This window comes from Acinonyx jubatus, chromosome B4, assembly GCF_027475565.1.
Source record: "Acinonyx jubatus isolate Ajub_Pintada_27869175 chromosome B4, VMU_Ajub_asm_v1.0, whole genome shotgun sequence".
In the NCBI taxonomy this organism is placed as follows: Eukaryota; Metazoa; Chordata; class Mammalia; order Carnivora; family Felidae; genus Acinonyx; species Acinonyx jubatus.
Genome location: NC_069387.1, coordinates 42,188,537 through 42,206,610, shown reverse-complemented (window position 1 = coordinate 42,206,610; position 18,074 = coordinate 42,188,537). Strand labels below are relative to the sequence as shown.

At 44.8% G+C, this 18,074-nt stretch overlaps 1 protein-coding gene across 5 annotated transcripts; it reads left to right on the top strand.

The window, feature by feature from the left end:
* The first annotated feature begins 2,836 nt into the window (after nt 1-2,836).
* MFAP5 (microfibril associated protein 5) lies at nt 2,837-15,602 on the top strand. 5 transcript variants are annotated; one of them, XM_015061333.3, is made up of 11 exons: nt 2,837-2,976; nt 3,260-3,397; nt 3,923-3,982; nt 5,284-5,319; nt 9,032-9,076; nt 9,326-9,358; nt 9,778-9,813; nt 12,038-12,067; nt 12,798-12,885; nt 13,481-13,554; nt 15,188-15,602. In XM_015061333.3, the coding sequence occupies exons 3-11, from the start codon at nt 3,925-3,927 to the stop codon at nt 15,298-15,300; spliced, it is 513 nt and encodes a 170-aa protein (XP_014916819.1). In that variant the 5' UTR covers nt 2,837-2,976; nt 3,260-3,397; nt 3,923-3,924; the 3' UTR covers nt 15,301-15,602. The 5 variants fall into 5 exon arrangements, with proteins under 5 accessions (XP_014916819.1, XP_014916820.1, XP_014916823.1 ...); XM_053225793.1 differs by lacking the exon at nt 2,837-2,976 and having other exon boundaries at nt 3,168-3,397; XM_015061334.3 differs by lacking the exons at nt 2,837-2,976; nt 9,326-9,358 and having other exon boundaries at nt 3,166-3,397.
* Nucleotides 15,603-18,074: the final 2,472 nt, after the last annotated feature.

Here is an 18,074-nt window from a genome sequence, read left to right as displayed (position 1 = left end):
GGGGGAGAGAGAGAGAGAACCCCAAGCAGGCTGTGAGCTGTCAGCACAGAGCCCAACATGGAGCTGGCTCCCACGACACGGGAAATCGTGACCTGAGCCAAAATCAAGAGGCTGGTTAACGAACTGAGCCACCCAGGTGTCCCCAAAGTTTGCTTCTTACAAGCTAATCATTCTACCTGCCAGGGATGAGTAAGACTTCACCTCTGCAATCAAGGAACTGGAAATAAATACAAAGGTAGCTCAGTAGAGAGAATGAAAAGCTCTTGAGAGGCAGGGGGTGCCTGGCTGGCTCGGTCTGTAGAGCATGGAACTCTTAATCTCTTGGTCATGAGTTCAAGCCCCACGTTTGGATGCATAGCTTACTTAAAAAAAAAAAAAAAATTCTTCAGAAGAAGAGGAGACCAGAAAAGGTTTCTGGGAAGAGGCAGAGTCTAACCTGGGCTTTGATGTACACATGAGCATTTACTGACTGGGATTGGGAAAGGATATTTCATAAAGGAAGGAACAGAAGGTGCAAAGCGCAGAGGCATGAGGTGTTACAGCAAGTATGGGTTATTAATGAGTGGGAAGTTGTCTGAGGAGGCACGTTTCCTAGCTTCTAACTCCTGCACTGAGTCCATCGTTTAAGTTGGGCTGTTACTAGTTTATTGCTTCATTCCTCCACACACATTGCTCTCTGCCTTTCCTCCCTCCCCACCTCGTATAACCCTCCTCCCTTCTTGCTTTCCTTTTATGGGATTTCGTTTTGGCTTTTTTTTTTTTTTCTTTTTTTGCATTTAGGCCCTGGATTTAATTTAGTTGGATTGGACTGTAGTAATAACTTTTCTGTACATTTGCCCAGAGGCCTTCAGCTAATGGGTGTATTCTTTACAGGCCAATAAACAGATGAATAGAGCCGGTGCGCCGTCTCGCTTGTCTGCCTCCCTTCTCTTCCTTTGTACTTCCCCCATCTGCCATTGACTGGAGACCCTTTTCGAAAATGAAAATTTTCCTATGTGACTCAAACATGAGCTTGCCTGTATTAAGTGGCCTCTGCACCTGCCAGGCTATTCCGTAGAGGACTTTCCTGTTCGCTCCATCCACAGGCGATCAGCTTGCATTGGATGGGATCGTGGACTGCTGCCCAGGGAGTTCTTCCCCCGGGGTCAGTGGGAACCTCAGAAAACCAGAGGCTCACGGCTCTGGTTGGCAGTTGTTCATTTCTGACCCGTTGGTGTTACTACTTGCGGAAACATGCAATTTGACGATAAACCGATAGTGTAATACAACGGAAGCTGACCAAATCACCTCGGGAAAAGCAAATCTGAGGTTCTCTCCCTACCTGGGCTCTGACAACAAATGGGGAACAATGCTGGAAGGAAAGGGCCACCATAACTGCAAGGAAGAGAAAATTAATCAGACCACTTCAAGACAAACTGCGTTCCTGGAAGCCTAGGAAGCCCAGCACGAAGAAATGGTGGCTCTTACACCAGTGAGCCCATGCTTCCTCTCCTTTCCTTCTAAGCTGCTGCTCCCTGCCTGCCTTCTCCCTCTGCCTTACTCCGGACATTCTGTTCCACTGTCGCTGCCCTAACTTCAGACTCCCTCCTACGACCCCAGGAGAGCACCCCCTCCCGCTGCCTGGGGAGGCTCTTCTCTGCTATGGTCTCGAGCTGGGCCAGCACATTGAGGTCATTGCTCTCCCTGCCAAATGACTGGGCTGAGTTCAGTTTGTCCATCTGTCTGAGCTTCATGGAAAACATGATTGTTGCTCTAAGCTCTCTATTATATGTCCTGCCTCAGCTCTGCTTTGCCTCTGCTTTTTTGTGTTTCGATCCCCACCCCCACCTCCCTGCCTTTTCTTTGCCGACTCTCACCAGACCGGAATCACATCTGTTTTCCAGCCTCTGCACTCTCACTGCACAGCACATGGGCGAAGGGCAAGTTCTCAGTAAGGCAGGTCAGGAAGAGCAGGGTTTTATGCGCAGATTTGTTCTAAATTGTGACCAGAACCCATGTGTCTCAGAGATGGAACACGTATAGCCCCTTTGGAGGAGCTGAAGGTGCTATTTCCTTAGTTCTGCTTAAATCCAATGCTCTCCCTTCCTCCCAAATAACTAGTTTCCTTCCTCCCCTCTTCCCTCCTCCGCTCCTTTCCCCCTCCCTTATTTTTTCTTTTTCTAGTCTGTATTCTATTAACACTCTCTGTCTACCTGTACTCTCCTCTAATTTAGCTCCTTTGGTCTACATTGTTTATCTCCTGACGAGCCAACAGATTAACTTGAAACTTAGACACTTAAATGCGTACAAGGTCAATGATCCCTCAGATTTGAGTTTCTGTAATTCAAGTTTGTTCCCTCCAAAGTGGAGATATATCTTTTTTTTTTTTTAACCCAGTCAAAACCTCTAAGTTTCTATGAATAAGAGCAAATACAAAGTCTTAAAAGCTCCTGGATCTGAGAAAGTTATCTATATGTTACACGATGTGGGGGAAAGTATGGTTGGAGAATAAGGCCAGCAGAATGAAATTGGCTCCCAATTTCCTTTGGGCTTCGGATAGCATGTTGTCCTTAAGATTCCAGAAACCAAGATGCTTAGCATAAGCTTAAACAAAGACAAAAGACAGAAGAAGGTTGGCGTGTCCTCTCACAGAACTCCCTTACATTTCAAAAGGATTCAGAGAGTAGTGTATTTTTCAACTTTTCCTAAGCCTAAAGCAGCCAACCCTCCTCCTGGGCAAAGCTTATGTAGTGTCTGTGTTTGTTTGAAAATGGAATAAATAGGATGGGAAGGGAGGGGCAGAACCACATTCTGGAATGCATGTGTCAAGAAAGAGGCAAAGAAAAAAGAGAAACACAGGGATATAAAGGAATTTGGTGGCGTTGAAGAGGTAAATGTCAATAAAGAAAGTGAGAGGGGAGGATGGCAGAATGATTCAACCATAGAAGATGGCCAGAGAAGGGGCAGACTGTGCAACGATGAGACGGAGCTACTTAGGTAAGGAGCCCAAGGAAAAGGAGGTGGGTGGAGGCTGGGGCCTGGGGCCAGGTTACAAGAGGGAAAAGAAACTCATGGAAGAAAGGCACATGAGCGGGAGCCAGGCCTCCTAGGGAACGGCATATCACTCACTGGTGTGGTCATAACATTTGGAATGAGGGTGTGAGTGACTGCGAATCCCAGCCCCTTCTCAGTCCAGCCCCATCACACTCCTCTAGCCTGGCTTTCTCCCTCTCTGTGTGTGTCTCTCTCTCCCTCACTTTCCCTCATCTCATTGTTTCAGAGTAGGCCAAATTTGAAGTCCTTCCCAGGGAGTGGCCCTGTTCATCTTATTCTCCAGCCAAAGTAGAAACAGCGAGAGAAGGAGAGACACGTTCAGCAGCCAAAGGACTCGGTGGAAAGAGCAGAGAAAAAGTACACAGTGAGTTGTTTGATTGTATATAACCCTAAACAGACAGAGGGAGTGTACGCGCGCGTGTGTTTGTGTGTGGGTGAAGTTGAAATTGAAAGGCCGGAGGGGGGGCAATGGGAAACGCCACTGCCTTAGAATTGAGCGGATATCCCAATTATCCGTGGAATTCAACAGGAGACACCAAGTTAAGCAGATGATATTAAAATAGCCACAGATATCAAAAGGGAAAATTAGACACTGGGGGATGAAGGAGGCCAAGAGTAGGGGCAAGCACAGACCATTTAGAACACAAAGTTTCCTCTGACTGGGCAGAAAAAAGTAATGCGAGTTAGAATAATGGTAAGTGATCACAGAATAGAATTGGGAAAAGAATGCTGGGTGAACGAAAAGAGAGAAAGGGCTTGAGTCACATGGGGGACCAGGAAAAACCCTGGGAAGACAAGGAGAGGGGCCCTGCAGGTACCCCTGCCTGAAGTCAAAATGCTGTTGTGTCCCTGAGCATTACAACCTCTACTCTCCCAACACCCCCGTCAGATATGCTGCTCTTGGGACCCAAGGTGCTTCTGTGTCTCACTGCGTTCATCATCCCCTCTGGTGAGTCCCTACCTTTGTTCTTTCCTCCCTACAATGCCAGCTCCTCAGCTATATGTGAGTGTGGAGGTGTAGGCTGGAGGGCAGGATGGAGGGGAAGTTGAAGAGGAACCACAGCAGGAGCGCCGGCTACTGAGTTCTAGAATAGCCATTAGAGAAATGAACAGGGGTGCCCGAGTGGCTCAGTCGGTTGAGCGTCTGACTTTGGCTCGGGGTCATGATCTTGTGGTTCGTGGGTTCGGGCTCCATGTCGGGATCTGCGCTGACAGTGTGGGACCTGCTTGGGATTCTCTCTCTCTCCCTGTCTCTCTGCCTCTCCCCCACTCATGCTTTCTCTCTCTCTCTCTCTCTCTCAAAAAAATAAAAAAATAAGCTTAAAAAATTTTAAAAAGAAAGAGAGGAACAGATTTATGTCTGAGAAGAAAGGGCTAGGAGGAGATCAGAGATGACCTCGGACCCATACTAACCATAAGAGGGTCGCACACATAAACGTACAAGCAAACAAACACCAAAGAAAAAAGAAATGGGCACACAATTGAGTGCACAAACATACAGAGACAGCTAGTAAGAAACTGGACCAAATTCAATTCATAAAGGGAACTGGGAATTCCCGTGGGAATATATACACTCCCACTTAACCAACACTGGCTCCTGCAACACACAAACATATCCACACGCACACAAAGAAACACGTGCCTAACCACACACTCAAGTAAAGTCACTGAGCTAGAAGAGGGGCATGGAAAGCGAACCCTCGGACGTTGATGAAATCCTACTCTATTTTATTTTCTCATTCTGCCAGATACAGACTGTGAGAAAATCACTTTTGAGGTTGTTCAGTAATGTAGCTCGTACAATGGAGGTTGTGATAGAACAGGGCACATTAGAAAGGCTGCTGGCCCCGTCTGCCCAATAGGACCCCACTCCTGCCGGGGGATTGAGGGCAAGAAGGCACCCCCAAGCCAGGGCTTGGCAAAGCAGGGCTTTGTTCCCAGGAACTTGTTTTTCTCTGAGTGTTTCCCTGCCAGCACTAACGGTCTGAGTAATTTTGAAACTTTTCATTTTTGTGTTAAATAGGCTCCACGCCTAACGTGGGGCTTAAACTCACGACCTTGAGATCAAGGGTCGCATGCTCTACTGACTGAGCCGGCCCGGCACCCTTGATTTTGTATGGCACTATACAGAAATCCAATGCAGAAAAATCAAGTAAACGATTTTCCCGTCATTTTCTGGTTCATCTTATAAAAGCTTTATGGGGTGTAGAGCTAGAGTCATTTATCCCTTTTCTCTTTCCTTTGCCACAGACTGGACACCACTAGGAGCCAATGGTCAACGAGGAGGTATGTAAACCCATGGATCCGGGCTCTGTGTGTATTTTTTGTGTTTTGGTTATTGTTTTGTTGTTTTTTTTTTTAGTATTTATTTAAGTAATCCTGACCCCCAATGTGGGGCTCGAACTCATGACCCCGAGATCAAGAGTCACATGCTCTTCTGACTGAACCAGCCAGGTGCCTGCCCCATCTGCTGGGGTTCTTATCGGTATAATACGGATTAATGGTCCCAGTTAAAGAATCTGTAATATAAGAGAGAGACATATTGCCAATTTATAGGAAATAGGGTCTAATTCACCCGTTTCCAAAATCCTAATATCCTCTCAAAAAACTTTTGTTTGTCAACTGAAATACCTTTCCCAAAACCTCCTCCATGACCATCCCTCATTTTTACTCTCCTATATATATATCTCTTAGCTTCCTCAGAAAATACCACTAACAAAAGAAAGCATTTTCCCAACCACGTAACAACAGAGAAGCTAACTGACAGACAGGATAAGAAGCCATCTCAGTACGACAGTGAAATTCTGGCACTAAGGGACAGAACCCAAGTCTTGGCTTCCAAAGGGCCACTTCCTTCAGCTTGACGAAGGAAACCCCAATGAACATCTCCACTCTGCCTCCAGACAAACATAACTACAATTTATCTCTTACTTTCCCCGACCCTTGAGAGCCCATTAATGGATCATAAAATCAAATTAGCAGATCACAACTGGCCTTTTTTTTTTTGATAAATTAGCATAAACTAAAACAAAAAAGGAGTACTTTGCAAGTACATTGCAAGAGTAAAGCGGCATCCTATACATCTGGTTTCAATTTTCTATGCATACACTGGGGCACAATACAATTTCTTCCTGGGCATCCTGGTACAGTAGATAAAAATGTGGAAACATGGCATTTTTTTTTTCACTGCTGTGGGTAAAGAGGTCTGAATTCCTCAGTTTCTGAACCCACATCAGAGTTCTGAATTCATTTTTCTGGGCCCGTTACGGTCCAGTCCTTTTCCAGATGTTTGTGATGCTTCCTTAACAGAAATAGAAGATGTGCTAAAAATGCCTGCTTAAGATTTCTTTTCAGAGAACATGCATGAACCCTAAAGAAACATTTATACACTGGCTGCTCACGGATAAGGTGGGTGATCTGAGGAATACACGGGCAAACAGTACTCTATCCAGAAATTCGGAGGCGACAGCAAGGAAACACTTCCAACCGCTCCGCTCTCCCACTGGTTTGCTTCCATCTCTGTGAGTGGCTGGACTGGAATGTAGGACAGGAAGGGAACTGGTGGGATGGCACCGTGTCCTGGAGAGGCTCCACGTCCCTCACGGTTTTTGGAATGACTCCGGTTAGCGGTTTCTCAAATGTCCTGGAGGATTGCAACAGCCTTGGATTTTTTTTTTTTTTCACATTTATTTATTTTTGAGAGACGGAGAGAGACAGAGCGTGAGCAGGGGAGGGGCAGAGAAAGAGGGAGACACAGAATCTGAAGCAGGCTCCAGGCCCTGAGCCGTCGGCACAGAGACTGACCCGGGGCTCCAACTCACAAACCGTGAGATCATGACCCGAGCGGAAGTCGGGACGCTTAACCGACTGAGCCACGCACGCGTCCCAGCCTTGGATTTCTTTTACCAAAATTTGTCCTGAAGTAAGAAAAGCTAATGTTCAGTGTTAGAGATAAAAAGCCCCTTCTGTAGGACCTAATGACTTTATTTTTATTTTTTTAAGAGGATGATGTGGGGTTCTGGGTGGCTCAGTCGGTTGAGCGTCGGACTCTTGATTTTGGCTCAGGTCATGATCTCACGGTTCATAGAATTGAGTTTCCATCTGGCTCTGTGCTGAGTTGAGCTTGGAACCTGCTTGAGATTGTCTTTCTTTCTCTCTCACCTCTTGCTCCCCTCCCGCCCCCACCCCCTACTAGGGCTCTCTCTGTCAAAATAAATTGCTTCAAAATGTTTTATTTTTCTTTGCCCTCTACCACAATGATCAATCGCTCTGGCACGCTTTATGAAAATGCTATTCTTTCCAGATTTAACCTGCCATTTAGACACTGACGGTTAAGGAAAAAAAGTCAAAGGAAACTATGTGAATTTGGTGACCCCTGGTGGGCAAAATGGATTGTGATGACAAGCCATCTACAAGGAAGGATACTTCTAGATGGGATACTTACTGAATGTTTAGATGCTGGGGTGCCTGAGTGGCTCCATCAATTAAGCATCTGACTCTTGATTTCATCTCAGGTCTACATCTCACGTTTCGTGAGTTCGAGCCCCCTTTTGAGCTCTGTGCTCGGCAGCGCAGAGCCTGCGTGGGATTATCTTTCTCCCCCTCTCTCTGCCCCTCCTCTGCTCACACACCCTTCCTTTCAAACTAAGTAAACATTTAAAAAAGAAAAAGCAAAGTAACAAAGCTGTGTTGACATCTAAATATTGTTTAAGTTTGTTTATTTTGAGAGAGAGAGAGAAAATGCGAGTAGGGGAGGTACAGAGAGAGCGAGGGAGAGAGAGAATCCCAAGTAGCAATCTCCATGCTCCGTTAACACAGAGCCAGGTATGGGGATCCATCTCACGAGCCAGGAGACCATGACCTGAGCTGAAATCCAGAATCTGACACTTAACCGACTGAGCCAGCCAGGTGCCCCTGTGTTTTAAAGCAGAGAGAGACACCTGGTTTTGGATAGTGCTGTTATTTGTAGTTTTGATACAGTTTGCTTGTTTATCCTAATAGATTCCACCTTAAGGCTGGGACCGCTTATTATGTCTCCTCCTGCCTTTACCTTTCAATGTTCAACTGCAAGGTCATTCTCTACTATCATTGGCATTTCCCCTCCCCCCCCTTCACCTCACTTCTCACTGAGCATCAGAAAATCAGCCACATCACCCTTTGGGAACACGCTTATATGTAAGCGTTTCAGCAAACGGATAGCCAATTATGTCAAAATTATAATTATCATACTCAATGTCTTTGGTAAAGACAATTTTCATTTAAAGAAAGCATCGCCAAGAGGCCATCAATCCATGGTACTTATAATAAGCTGTAGGACCTTGGGTAAATTTTTTGTCTGGCGCTCGATTTTATCATCTGTAAAAACAGATTTCAATGGTGCTTGGCGCATAGGAAACCCAAGCTAGCAGTATGCTTATTATCCGGTAGGACAACGAAATGATGTGATTCTTCTCTTCCTATGCTTAACCCACGTATCATGAAGGAAGGGGGTGCCAGTGGAGGATTGTCTGACGGGCACAGAGGGGAAGGCACACAAAGGGAAAAGGATATTCTAGGCTAGGACTGTGTGGGTATATTCAGGGAAGTGGCAAAGCGTGACATTTGTTTGGGTTGCAGGGAAAGGACTTGGTTTGGGAAGCAAACAAAGAAAATCAACTGTGGGATACCCGCTACGTGTGGGCAGCCGTGCTGGACAGTTTCACTTCCTGGGAGTGCAAGAAGGGGAGGGGGACGGAGAGCGCCCAAAAAATATTTTCTGGGGGGGCACCCTGATGGCTTGGTCAATCAAGCATCCAACTCTTGATTTCGGCTCGGGCCATAATCCGGCAGATCGTGAGTTCGAGCCCTCCCTCGGGCTCTGCCCTGGCAGCACAGATCTTGCTTGGGATTCTCTCTCCCTCTCTGTCCCTACCCCGCTCGTGCTCTCAGTCTGTCTCTATCTCTCTCAAAATAAATAAATTGCAAAAAAATGTTTTCTGATTTTTTTTTTTTTTCTCAGATGATGTGACTCCAGTGACTCCAGAAGCATTCACAGAAGATCCTAGTAAGCTACCCTTTTTATTTCTGTGCTTTCACACTGGGGCTAGAGGCCTACCACTGATGCTGTGAACCTGTCCGATCTTTTCTCTCCCATTTCCTTCTCTGAGAGTCCCTCACCTTGGCCCAAGAGGTCACACTCTTTCACTGCGATTTTTCTTGCCTCCTTTAAGATCGTCCCTATACCCTCCTTCCCCTTCCCTCTTTGCCACTTTTGCTTCCTGCATTTTTTATTCTTTGTGTTATATGTTTGCAGACCTGGTGAATGAGCCCTCTACAGATGAAACAGGTGAGTTGTACTACAGATCTTTTAAAATGGCATGATTCTTGTTAATGTTCACAACATTTATTCCAGCGTTTGAATTAATCCTGTATTTTTATCCCTGAGAAAGGGATAGAGGGATTGTGGGTGTTTTGTTCAGTGACAAGTGGGATAAAAGGAAAGAGTCCCACTCGTTTTCTGAAAAAGATGAAACAAAGTGGATTAATAGCTAACATAAGGCACGTGCAATAAAGGATACTGCCAGTAGGGCACATACTCTCCAAAAAAATATTCCCCATTACTTCAGTTAACTCTATTCCCTTGGATAGAATACACAAACCCAGCCGTAGCCTTGACTTTGCCGTGATAACGTCCATTTTTCCACTCTGACTTCCCCCTTGCCAATTCAAAGCCCTCCTCACACCTGCTGTTTTGTGCCTTTTCAGTTCTGGCCGATATCGAGCCTTCCACAGATGACCTGGGTGAGTTCAGATCTGGGATCCCAGGGCCACTGGGGCCTTTCTGGGCTTTCCCCAGAGCCCATTACGGAAGGCGGTACAGCTGGTTAAGGTTCCTAAATAGCTACCACTACAGCTTGTGAAAATTCTTCCAACAGTTCAGTTTGAATTAGTGATATTTTTGATCCCCTAGTAGGTCCAGGGAGGGACTGTCCTAGGCGTCTGACGTACGAAACACCGAAGTGCCATATTCCCCTCAAAGTTTCCAGGACTGGATGGGTGAAGGCAAGATAAATATATACACAACTCACTGCTTGGGAAGATAAAAGGAAACTTTCTAGAAGTAATGGCTGAATTGATTCTTGAAAGAATTGGAGCCAGCCAGGCAGTCAAAGAAGGGACAGTATGCACAAAGATGTGAACGCAAAATAAGGCTTGGCACATTGGAGAAACTGAGCTTTTTGAATAATCAGGGCAAAAATCTACAAGGAATAAGTGGTAGGATGTAAGAAAAGGAGACAGAAACTAGATTACCTTAAAGAAAGGGTTACTGAGAACCTGCTACTAGGTTTATAGGAATATAAACCGGGAACACACAGGTGAACGACACTGATATCCTCCTACGAGATATTTTTTGTCTAATACACAAGATAAACAAATGGCTTTTTTTTTCTTTTTTTTAACATTTATTTATTTTTGAGACAGAGACAGAGCATGAACGGGGGAGGGCCAGAGAGAGAGGGAGACACAGAATCGGAAACAGGCTCCAGGCTCTGAGCGGTCAGCACAGAGCCCGACGTGGGGCTCGAACTCACCGGCCACGAGATCATGACCTGAGCCGAAGTTGGCCACTTAACCAACTGAGCCACCCAGGCGCCCCAACAAATGGCTAACTTTAACTTCATTCGGTTTCACAAAATGCCATAATCAGGATAAGCAAAAGAAGCTATGCAAGATGCGACAAAAGAGTCCCCCCGGTTAGGAAAGGCTTCCATGGAGGGCACAATGACTAAGTTGGTTCTTGAAAGACAAGTAGAAGTGAATCAAGTAAATAGGGAGAAGAGCCTTGGGGTAAAGAAAACAGTATACGCAAAGGCTTAGGATAGAAATAAAAACCAATCAGAGAATCATTTATACAAGGGAAGGTTCTGATCAGATTTATGAATTAGAAACCCAGTCAAGATGCTATGGCAATAGTCCCAGTAAAAAGATGATCGCCTGAACTGAGGAAGAGGTAGTGAGAATTAAGTGTGAACTGTAAGTGAGAGGGGACTGTGGAGATGATGTCCAGTTTTCTGTTGGGTAGCTGGTGGTACCATTCGCTGAAGAACAATTTGAATTGGTTCAAAGATAAGACAGTTTAAGATATACTGGATTTGGGGGATCTTTGAAATACCCACAAACTCTTCCCTAAGGTGGCAGATGGATTTACAGGTCTGGAGCTTAGAAGAGATCTGGGCTAGAAGCAGAAGCTGGAGAATTCTCAGCCGAGAAGCCCGCAATTGCAACTAGGGGGTAGATAAGACCACCCAGCATATTCCTATAGTATCCTGACTATAAACAACTCTTCCAATGGCATTTGTACACATCACTCCTATGGTTAGTGAATTCCTTCAAGACGATTCCCTCCTTGACTTATTATTCATTCTACAAGTTAAGCCCGTGTTTAACTTGACCCTAGGTTAGGTTTGGCTATGGCTGTGACTTTTGCTATTCTTTGCTGAATAACACTTTCATCTAAGAACCCATGACGATGTATCTGATTTACAGAGAAGAAATTTTCCTTGATGAGCAAGAGCTTCTACAGGATAACAATCTCTTCTCTCCTTCGCTCTAGGATGCAGCTCTTCTGGGCATATGGCTTTTGTCCATACTAAATTTGCTTCTCAGCAACAACACAAAGCTACTCAAAATGCCATCAATTTTTCGATTCTAGAAGAGAGAGGACAGAGGCAAGATCAGATTTCCCATCCTAACTTCTATATCTGTTCAGTTTTGTGGATCAAAGCAGTCCATTATGGGCTTTCTTTTAGAAGTTGCTAAAAGCATTATCAACCCATTTTTTATTCATGGGTGCCCCATATGGGCCCCAAGTGAGGCAACATGGGTGCCTCACTTTTTTATTAATGGGTGCCCCATATGGGCCCCAAGTGAGGCCCCAAGGTTACAAAGGGAAAAGGATATTCTAGGTTACAGAGGTAGTAAGTTCTAGAACTCATGATAACTGAATGAAATTTCTGCCTTCCAGCTCCGGCCAATGATAAAAATACCACAGCAGGTATGATTGCCTTTTGCATGTCTTTCTCTTCAGCTTTCTTCTTGGGGATTCCTTATCTCCTTGTTCTTTGGTGGGTACTTGATGTACCTTCTAGTTTGCTTTCCATTCTTTCTCAAAGAGTATTTTTAATGCCCTTCATTCCTGCTCTCCTTTATGAGCTCCTGTCCTCGAGGTCATGAAGAAAAGATGGGACCACTGTTGGATGATCCCAAAGCAGTCCTCTTCCTGAGCTACCTTTGGACTTTCTGTGGTAGTTAGTGTGTGGGGAACTGACTGCAAGGACAAGAGGACTGTAGGTGTCATGGGCAAAGTTGCTTTCTGTAATGTATTGATGATTCTGATGGGCAGCTAGGACTGAAAACTACTGCAACAGAAACTGTGACCCACCTAAGAGTTCTTATTCTCGAGAATGGAGTCAGCAGCATTTCATTTCAGTTTGGTATTTCACACTGCCGCCTGGATAACCCTAGAAAGACTTTCCTAGAAGAACTCTCAGAGATTATTTTAGCTACTTCTGGGTCCAGGTAGGAAAGCACCTAAATTTTATTTCAGCCAGTTTCCTACTGTTCTGCTTTGTTGAACAGGAAGGGCATTCCCCACATTACAATGATCCTGTGTAGAGACTACTTTGTATCCCCCCCCCCCCCCCCCGCCGCTCTCTGTACCTTCCTCCATGTCTTTAATCCTTTGTTCATGCCTCTCCCTGTTTTTCTGTATTGGACTTCTTCAGATTGCCGGGATGAAAAATTTGCTTGCACGAGACTCTACTCGGTGCATCGGCCAGTCAAGCAATGCATTCACCAGTTATGTTTCACTAGGTAAGGGATCCCAGGATGTGCAGAAATCGCCTTCCCTGGTAGTGGTTTCATGTCAGTAACTATGCAATGAGCACCCACTGTGGAACTTCAGTCTTTAGTGGCAGAGAAATTTTGAACATGACCCTCTTAGGGCGGTGCCAGATAGAACCTGGAGTCGGACTTGGGTTATGCGGAAAACAGACTGACTATTAAGACTAGATGTTAGAAGGCAAGGGAAGTGAGGGCTGGAGAAAGGACAGTCATGAGAGAAATACTGGTACAGTGAATCTATGACCCCATAGAAAAAGGCTGAAGCAAAGGATCCAGCTCTCAATGTCAGAAATAGTGAAGAGCAGTATTAGGCTTGACTCCAGGAGGAATGTGCAAAGTGGCACTAAGAGCAATTAATACCATTCCGTCCCCTTCCCTCCTCTGGGAGGGAAAAATCAGCCCAAAATACTTAAGGAAAGAAATCGAGAGAGGAGGAAAACAGACAGGGGAGAGTGGGGAGTACAGGAGCTGACGAGGCACCCCTGGCCTATATACAGACTAGAGTTCTCCCTCCCGATGGTTTTTGCTATCTCTTTCCTTAACCATGTTACTGGGACTCTGGCAGTTTACGACGTATGTACATCATCAACAATGAGATCTGCTCTCGTCTTGTCTGTAAAGAACATGAAGTAATGAAAGGTAAGATGATATCTGGTTTTTTAGTGGGGAGGGGCAATGATGAGAGAGGTAAACAGAGACGTGATCCTGATGGATCCAAGGTCTGGCTTCGGAGGAGGGCTTTAGGTCACCCCCTGAACTTCCATCAGTGCCTGCCCCAAGTTGTGCTAGATAAGCAATCAAGGTAAAGCAGTGTGCTTCGTATATAAAGATAACCCTAAGGAAAATATCTTGGATCTCTTTTCAGCAAGATTGTAACTCCCAACCTCTCCCATAGAGAGAGCTTTCTGAAGCTGGAACTGTTTTGGAGATCATTCACTGGAGTTCTAGGTGAAAAGGCCGAATCAGGGGCACCTGGCTGACTCAGTCTGGGAATTCAAGCCCCACGTTGGGTGTAGAGATGACTAAAAATCAATAAATAAAAACTTAAAAAAAAAAAAAGGCCAAGTCAGCCATCACAAATAATAGACTCTACTACCGGCAGCCATGTTCACAAATGAAAAAAAAAAAAAACCTCTCTAAAGGAAAAAAAAAAAAAACAAAACTCCACTATTTGGAGACAATTGATGTTTGGACAGGGCCTATCAGTAAATACAAAACAGGACATTTAGAAGCTGGCTACATTTGAAACAGTTTATCAATTCCAGGAACTACTTACATTACTTAATGCAAAAATTCAGGGGTAGAGGAAGGTAGAAAAACCTGATAAAAACAATTAAAAGAGTCCAACGTGTGTGGTTTATACACCGTGCATTGTGGGAACAGAGATACCTCTCACCTTCTCACTGGCCGGCCCCAAACGATAAGTGTGGTTGGTGAAGGCACCACAGACACAGCCCCTTCTGACTCAACAGCCCGTCTTGCACGGAGCTGCTGAGTAAGAGCTGTAGTTAACTTCGCAGAAGGAAACTTGTTATTTGCCCCCATTGGCCTTGTGCAAGCCACCTGCAAGGGAAGCACCTTGAGACTGAGGATGAGTATTTGGGACTTAGGCACTTTCAAGTGTCTCAGGGGACTTACTAAAGTTAGCCATTTGCACACAGTAAACACTTAGATAGATAGTGAATAATTGAATGTCACTTTTTTGCTATTTAATAAGCCCATGATTAGAAGAATCGGGAGCTAGGCGTGTAGAGCAGCCTAAAATTCACCGGCCAGCCACCTGTGCTAGGTACTTAGCATACATTATTTTGTTTTAATACAACTACACTGTTGAGGCAGCTATTTCATGCTTCTTTTACTGCAAGGGATAGTGAGGTTCAGAAAAGTTAAGTAACTTTCTAGTAAGCAATAAATAACCAGTGAGCTGCAGATCGGGGGTTCTAATCCGGATCTGTTTCTCTTCAACCTTTCACGACAGCACACTGCGGTCTTCTCTTTCTCTCTTTTTTCAAAAGTTTATTTACTTAGAGAGAAAGAGAGAGAGAATGTATAGGGAAGGGGCAGAGAGAGAGAGAGAGAGAGAATCCCTAGTAGGCTCCGGGCTGTGAGCGCAGAGGGCAAGGCAGGGCTCGAACTCATGAACCGTGAGATCACGGCCTGAGCTGAAATCGAGGGTCGGACACCCAACCAACTGAGCCACTCAGAAGCCCTGGGTCTTCTCTTTCTCCCAAAATGCCAGCCCTTTAGGCATTATTCTCTGCTTCTCTTCTAGATGAACTTTGCCGTCAGATGGCTGGTTTACCCCCAAGGCGACTCCGCCGCTCCAACTACTTCCGACTTCCTCCCTGTGAAAATGTGAACGTGCAGAGACCCACTGGTCTGTGATGATCAAGGAAGAGGAAGGAAGAACATGTGGGTGGGAGGAAAAGAATGGTCTAACATGAGCAACCATTGTCAGCTAACCCATAGACATTAGTAGTTCTTAAACCAATCCCTTTGTAGTGTCTAGCTTTGACCCCCCACTCCCTGATTTATTACCCAGACCGGTAACAAAGTCTATATTATAGCATGGTTTTGCCGCTTCTCACTACCATAGACCTAGTAGATCAATGATAACCAAGTGGCTTATGTACAAACAGTCTACATACGGTTTCAAAGGAAAATAAACGTGAGGTTAATATTTACAATTTGAATCTGTCTGAAATAGATCTTAGGGTGGAAGAAGCTGTCACTAGTTTGGCCACAGGACTTCATTTCTTTGATTTTCAAGCATGTCCTAGATGAACTCCCCATTTACAAGTTCCTCTTTACTCTTATGCTAACTATTTTGCTGGATTTGCCTGGCGGGTCTTCCGGAAGAGTCATGGTAATGTGCGTAGTCCCAGAGATTTTTGAGGCCAAGAGTTAGACAATCCTACCAGCAATATCTAAAGACCCAAGATGAGATCTGCTAAGGCTGAGGCTAAAGAGAAGTAGGCCAAGTATGGAACTTGGACTCATGGTTCCCTATTCAGTTTTTCACGCGGTTGTCCCAAACAGGCAAGTAGGGCTAAAAAGTCCTATTTACTTACTCATTTATGGTCGTGTGGGGTAGGGGTTAGCCCACCTTCCCAAATTAATTAGACAACTTAATGTTGGTGTGAATTTCCTTGGCTACTCCTTTCACCCCATTACTAAACGAAATCTGTAGAGATTATTGTGCAAATGGATTCTGGAATAGCCTGATTGGGGCCTTAAGAAGGATATTCAGACCTCATCTTTAATGGGCAGACAAAGTTTACCTAGTGGCTTATAAGAAAGAATAAAAGAAATAATATTCAGACAACCTACATTCTTAAGACATGCTGCCACAGTAGGCCCTGGTAAAAGTCCCCATCTTTACCACGACAAGGTTAAGTTTATGTGAGTTCTAAGGTTTTTTAATTCTGTGATTTAAGATTTAAATGCATTACTCATATTTCTGGAAGCCTAGATGCAATCTGATTCACAACCACCATGTCTGCTTTATGAGGGGAGAGATATCCTATATTAGGAAGCAGTCCACAACGTAATAGAAAAAAATCCCATTGTAAGTGACCAATTACAGATTGTAGCTCCTTCTACCTGAAGAACTTAGCAACTTTCCAGAAAGGCCAATGAAATTCAAGTAGGAAATAAAGGAATTTGAGGCAAGTTATACACCACAGAATTCCACTTGGTAGTGTTGAATCCTTTTCATATTGTAAGAAAACTGTAAATGAGGATCAAACTCTGGAGGTTGAGAAAAATTGAGCCTAATGGGATTTGCTCAGCTGACTGAAGAGAAATGCTAGGAAAAGACCAAAGCATGTAATCTCTCCTCCACAGCCTCTAAAAGTAAATTTGCTCATATATAGACAGACATGTCGAATGCATATTGAAACCACTGTAGAGAAAACTCACAGGCAGAGTTTCCAAGAATCGTTTAAGAATCTCTCCACGAACGTGACCCTCCAACGGAGCACCTCAATCCCAGGATTGTGTATATTGCAAATTAAACACTCTAAAATAAATGTTTCTAATTTCCTCCTCAGAAAAGAGCGGTCTCTGATCCGTTTCTTTTTCTCTTCTATGTTTAGAAAGACCCCAACTGATTTTCATCCCCCTTGGGAAAAGGGAGTGCCAGTATCGCTCTCCACTATTCCCTATTGCACCCTGCCTACAATTTTGCCATTGGTTCTCTCAACACTCCAATTTACCCTCCTCCAGAAAACTCAATTCACCAGAAAGTTCCTTTTCTTTCCTGCTCCGCGTGACAATCTTTACCTACCAACAGTCTTGCTAGGTAAAGCTTCATGCTTCACTCCCTTCTCTTTTGCTTGATCATGTGCCAGTGTTTTCCATTTCTCATTGTTCTTATGTGATTGACCTTTTTTTTTTTTCCACTCTTGACATATAAACCAACACTTCTTTTTTCTGTAATGTTTATTTTTGAGAGACAGAGACAGAGTGTGAACAGGGTGGGGGTGGGGGGGGCAGAGAGAGGGAGACACAGCATCTGAAGCAGGCTCCGGGCTCTGAGCTGTCAGCGCAGAGTCCGATGCAGGGCTCAAACCCACGAACCTCGAGATCACCACCTGAGCCGATGTCAGACGCCATCTGACTTTTCCCTTTTCCCAAGGGGGATGACTGAGCCACCCAGGTGCCACCAACATTTCTAACTTGCTTCCCATTCTTTCTTTCCTCCACAACTTCCCCCTAAGGACAGTCCCAGGTCAGTTTCAGGATGTTGTTTTGGTCCTGTTCTTTCCCCGTGTACCCTTGCCCCCTGGCAGAATTTCATTCACCTCCTTTTTGTTGTTTTTCACCCTTGCCCCCATTTCAGGTTCCTGATGCTCTAGTTTTCGTCTCTGGTCACTTCCATGAAAGGATTTGCAAGCCTTGTTCTCTTTTAGGCATTAATATTATCCCTTTCCTGGTGAGCACAAATGACCATATTTTATAGCAAGGAACTTATAGTTTGACGAAAAATGATTCTTTGAAACAAAACAGTGCAACTTTAATGTCGGAACTAAAGGATTTTGTGAAAGTATCTCCAGGCAATTTTTGAGATTGTATGCCTTCCCGGCACCTTGAAAGATGGCAGTGTCATCTGCCTATCCATGAAGTCTACTCTTGTTTTCTCTGCCCAGATTGAGTTG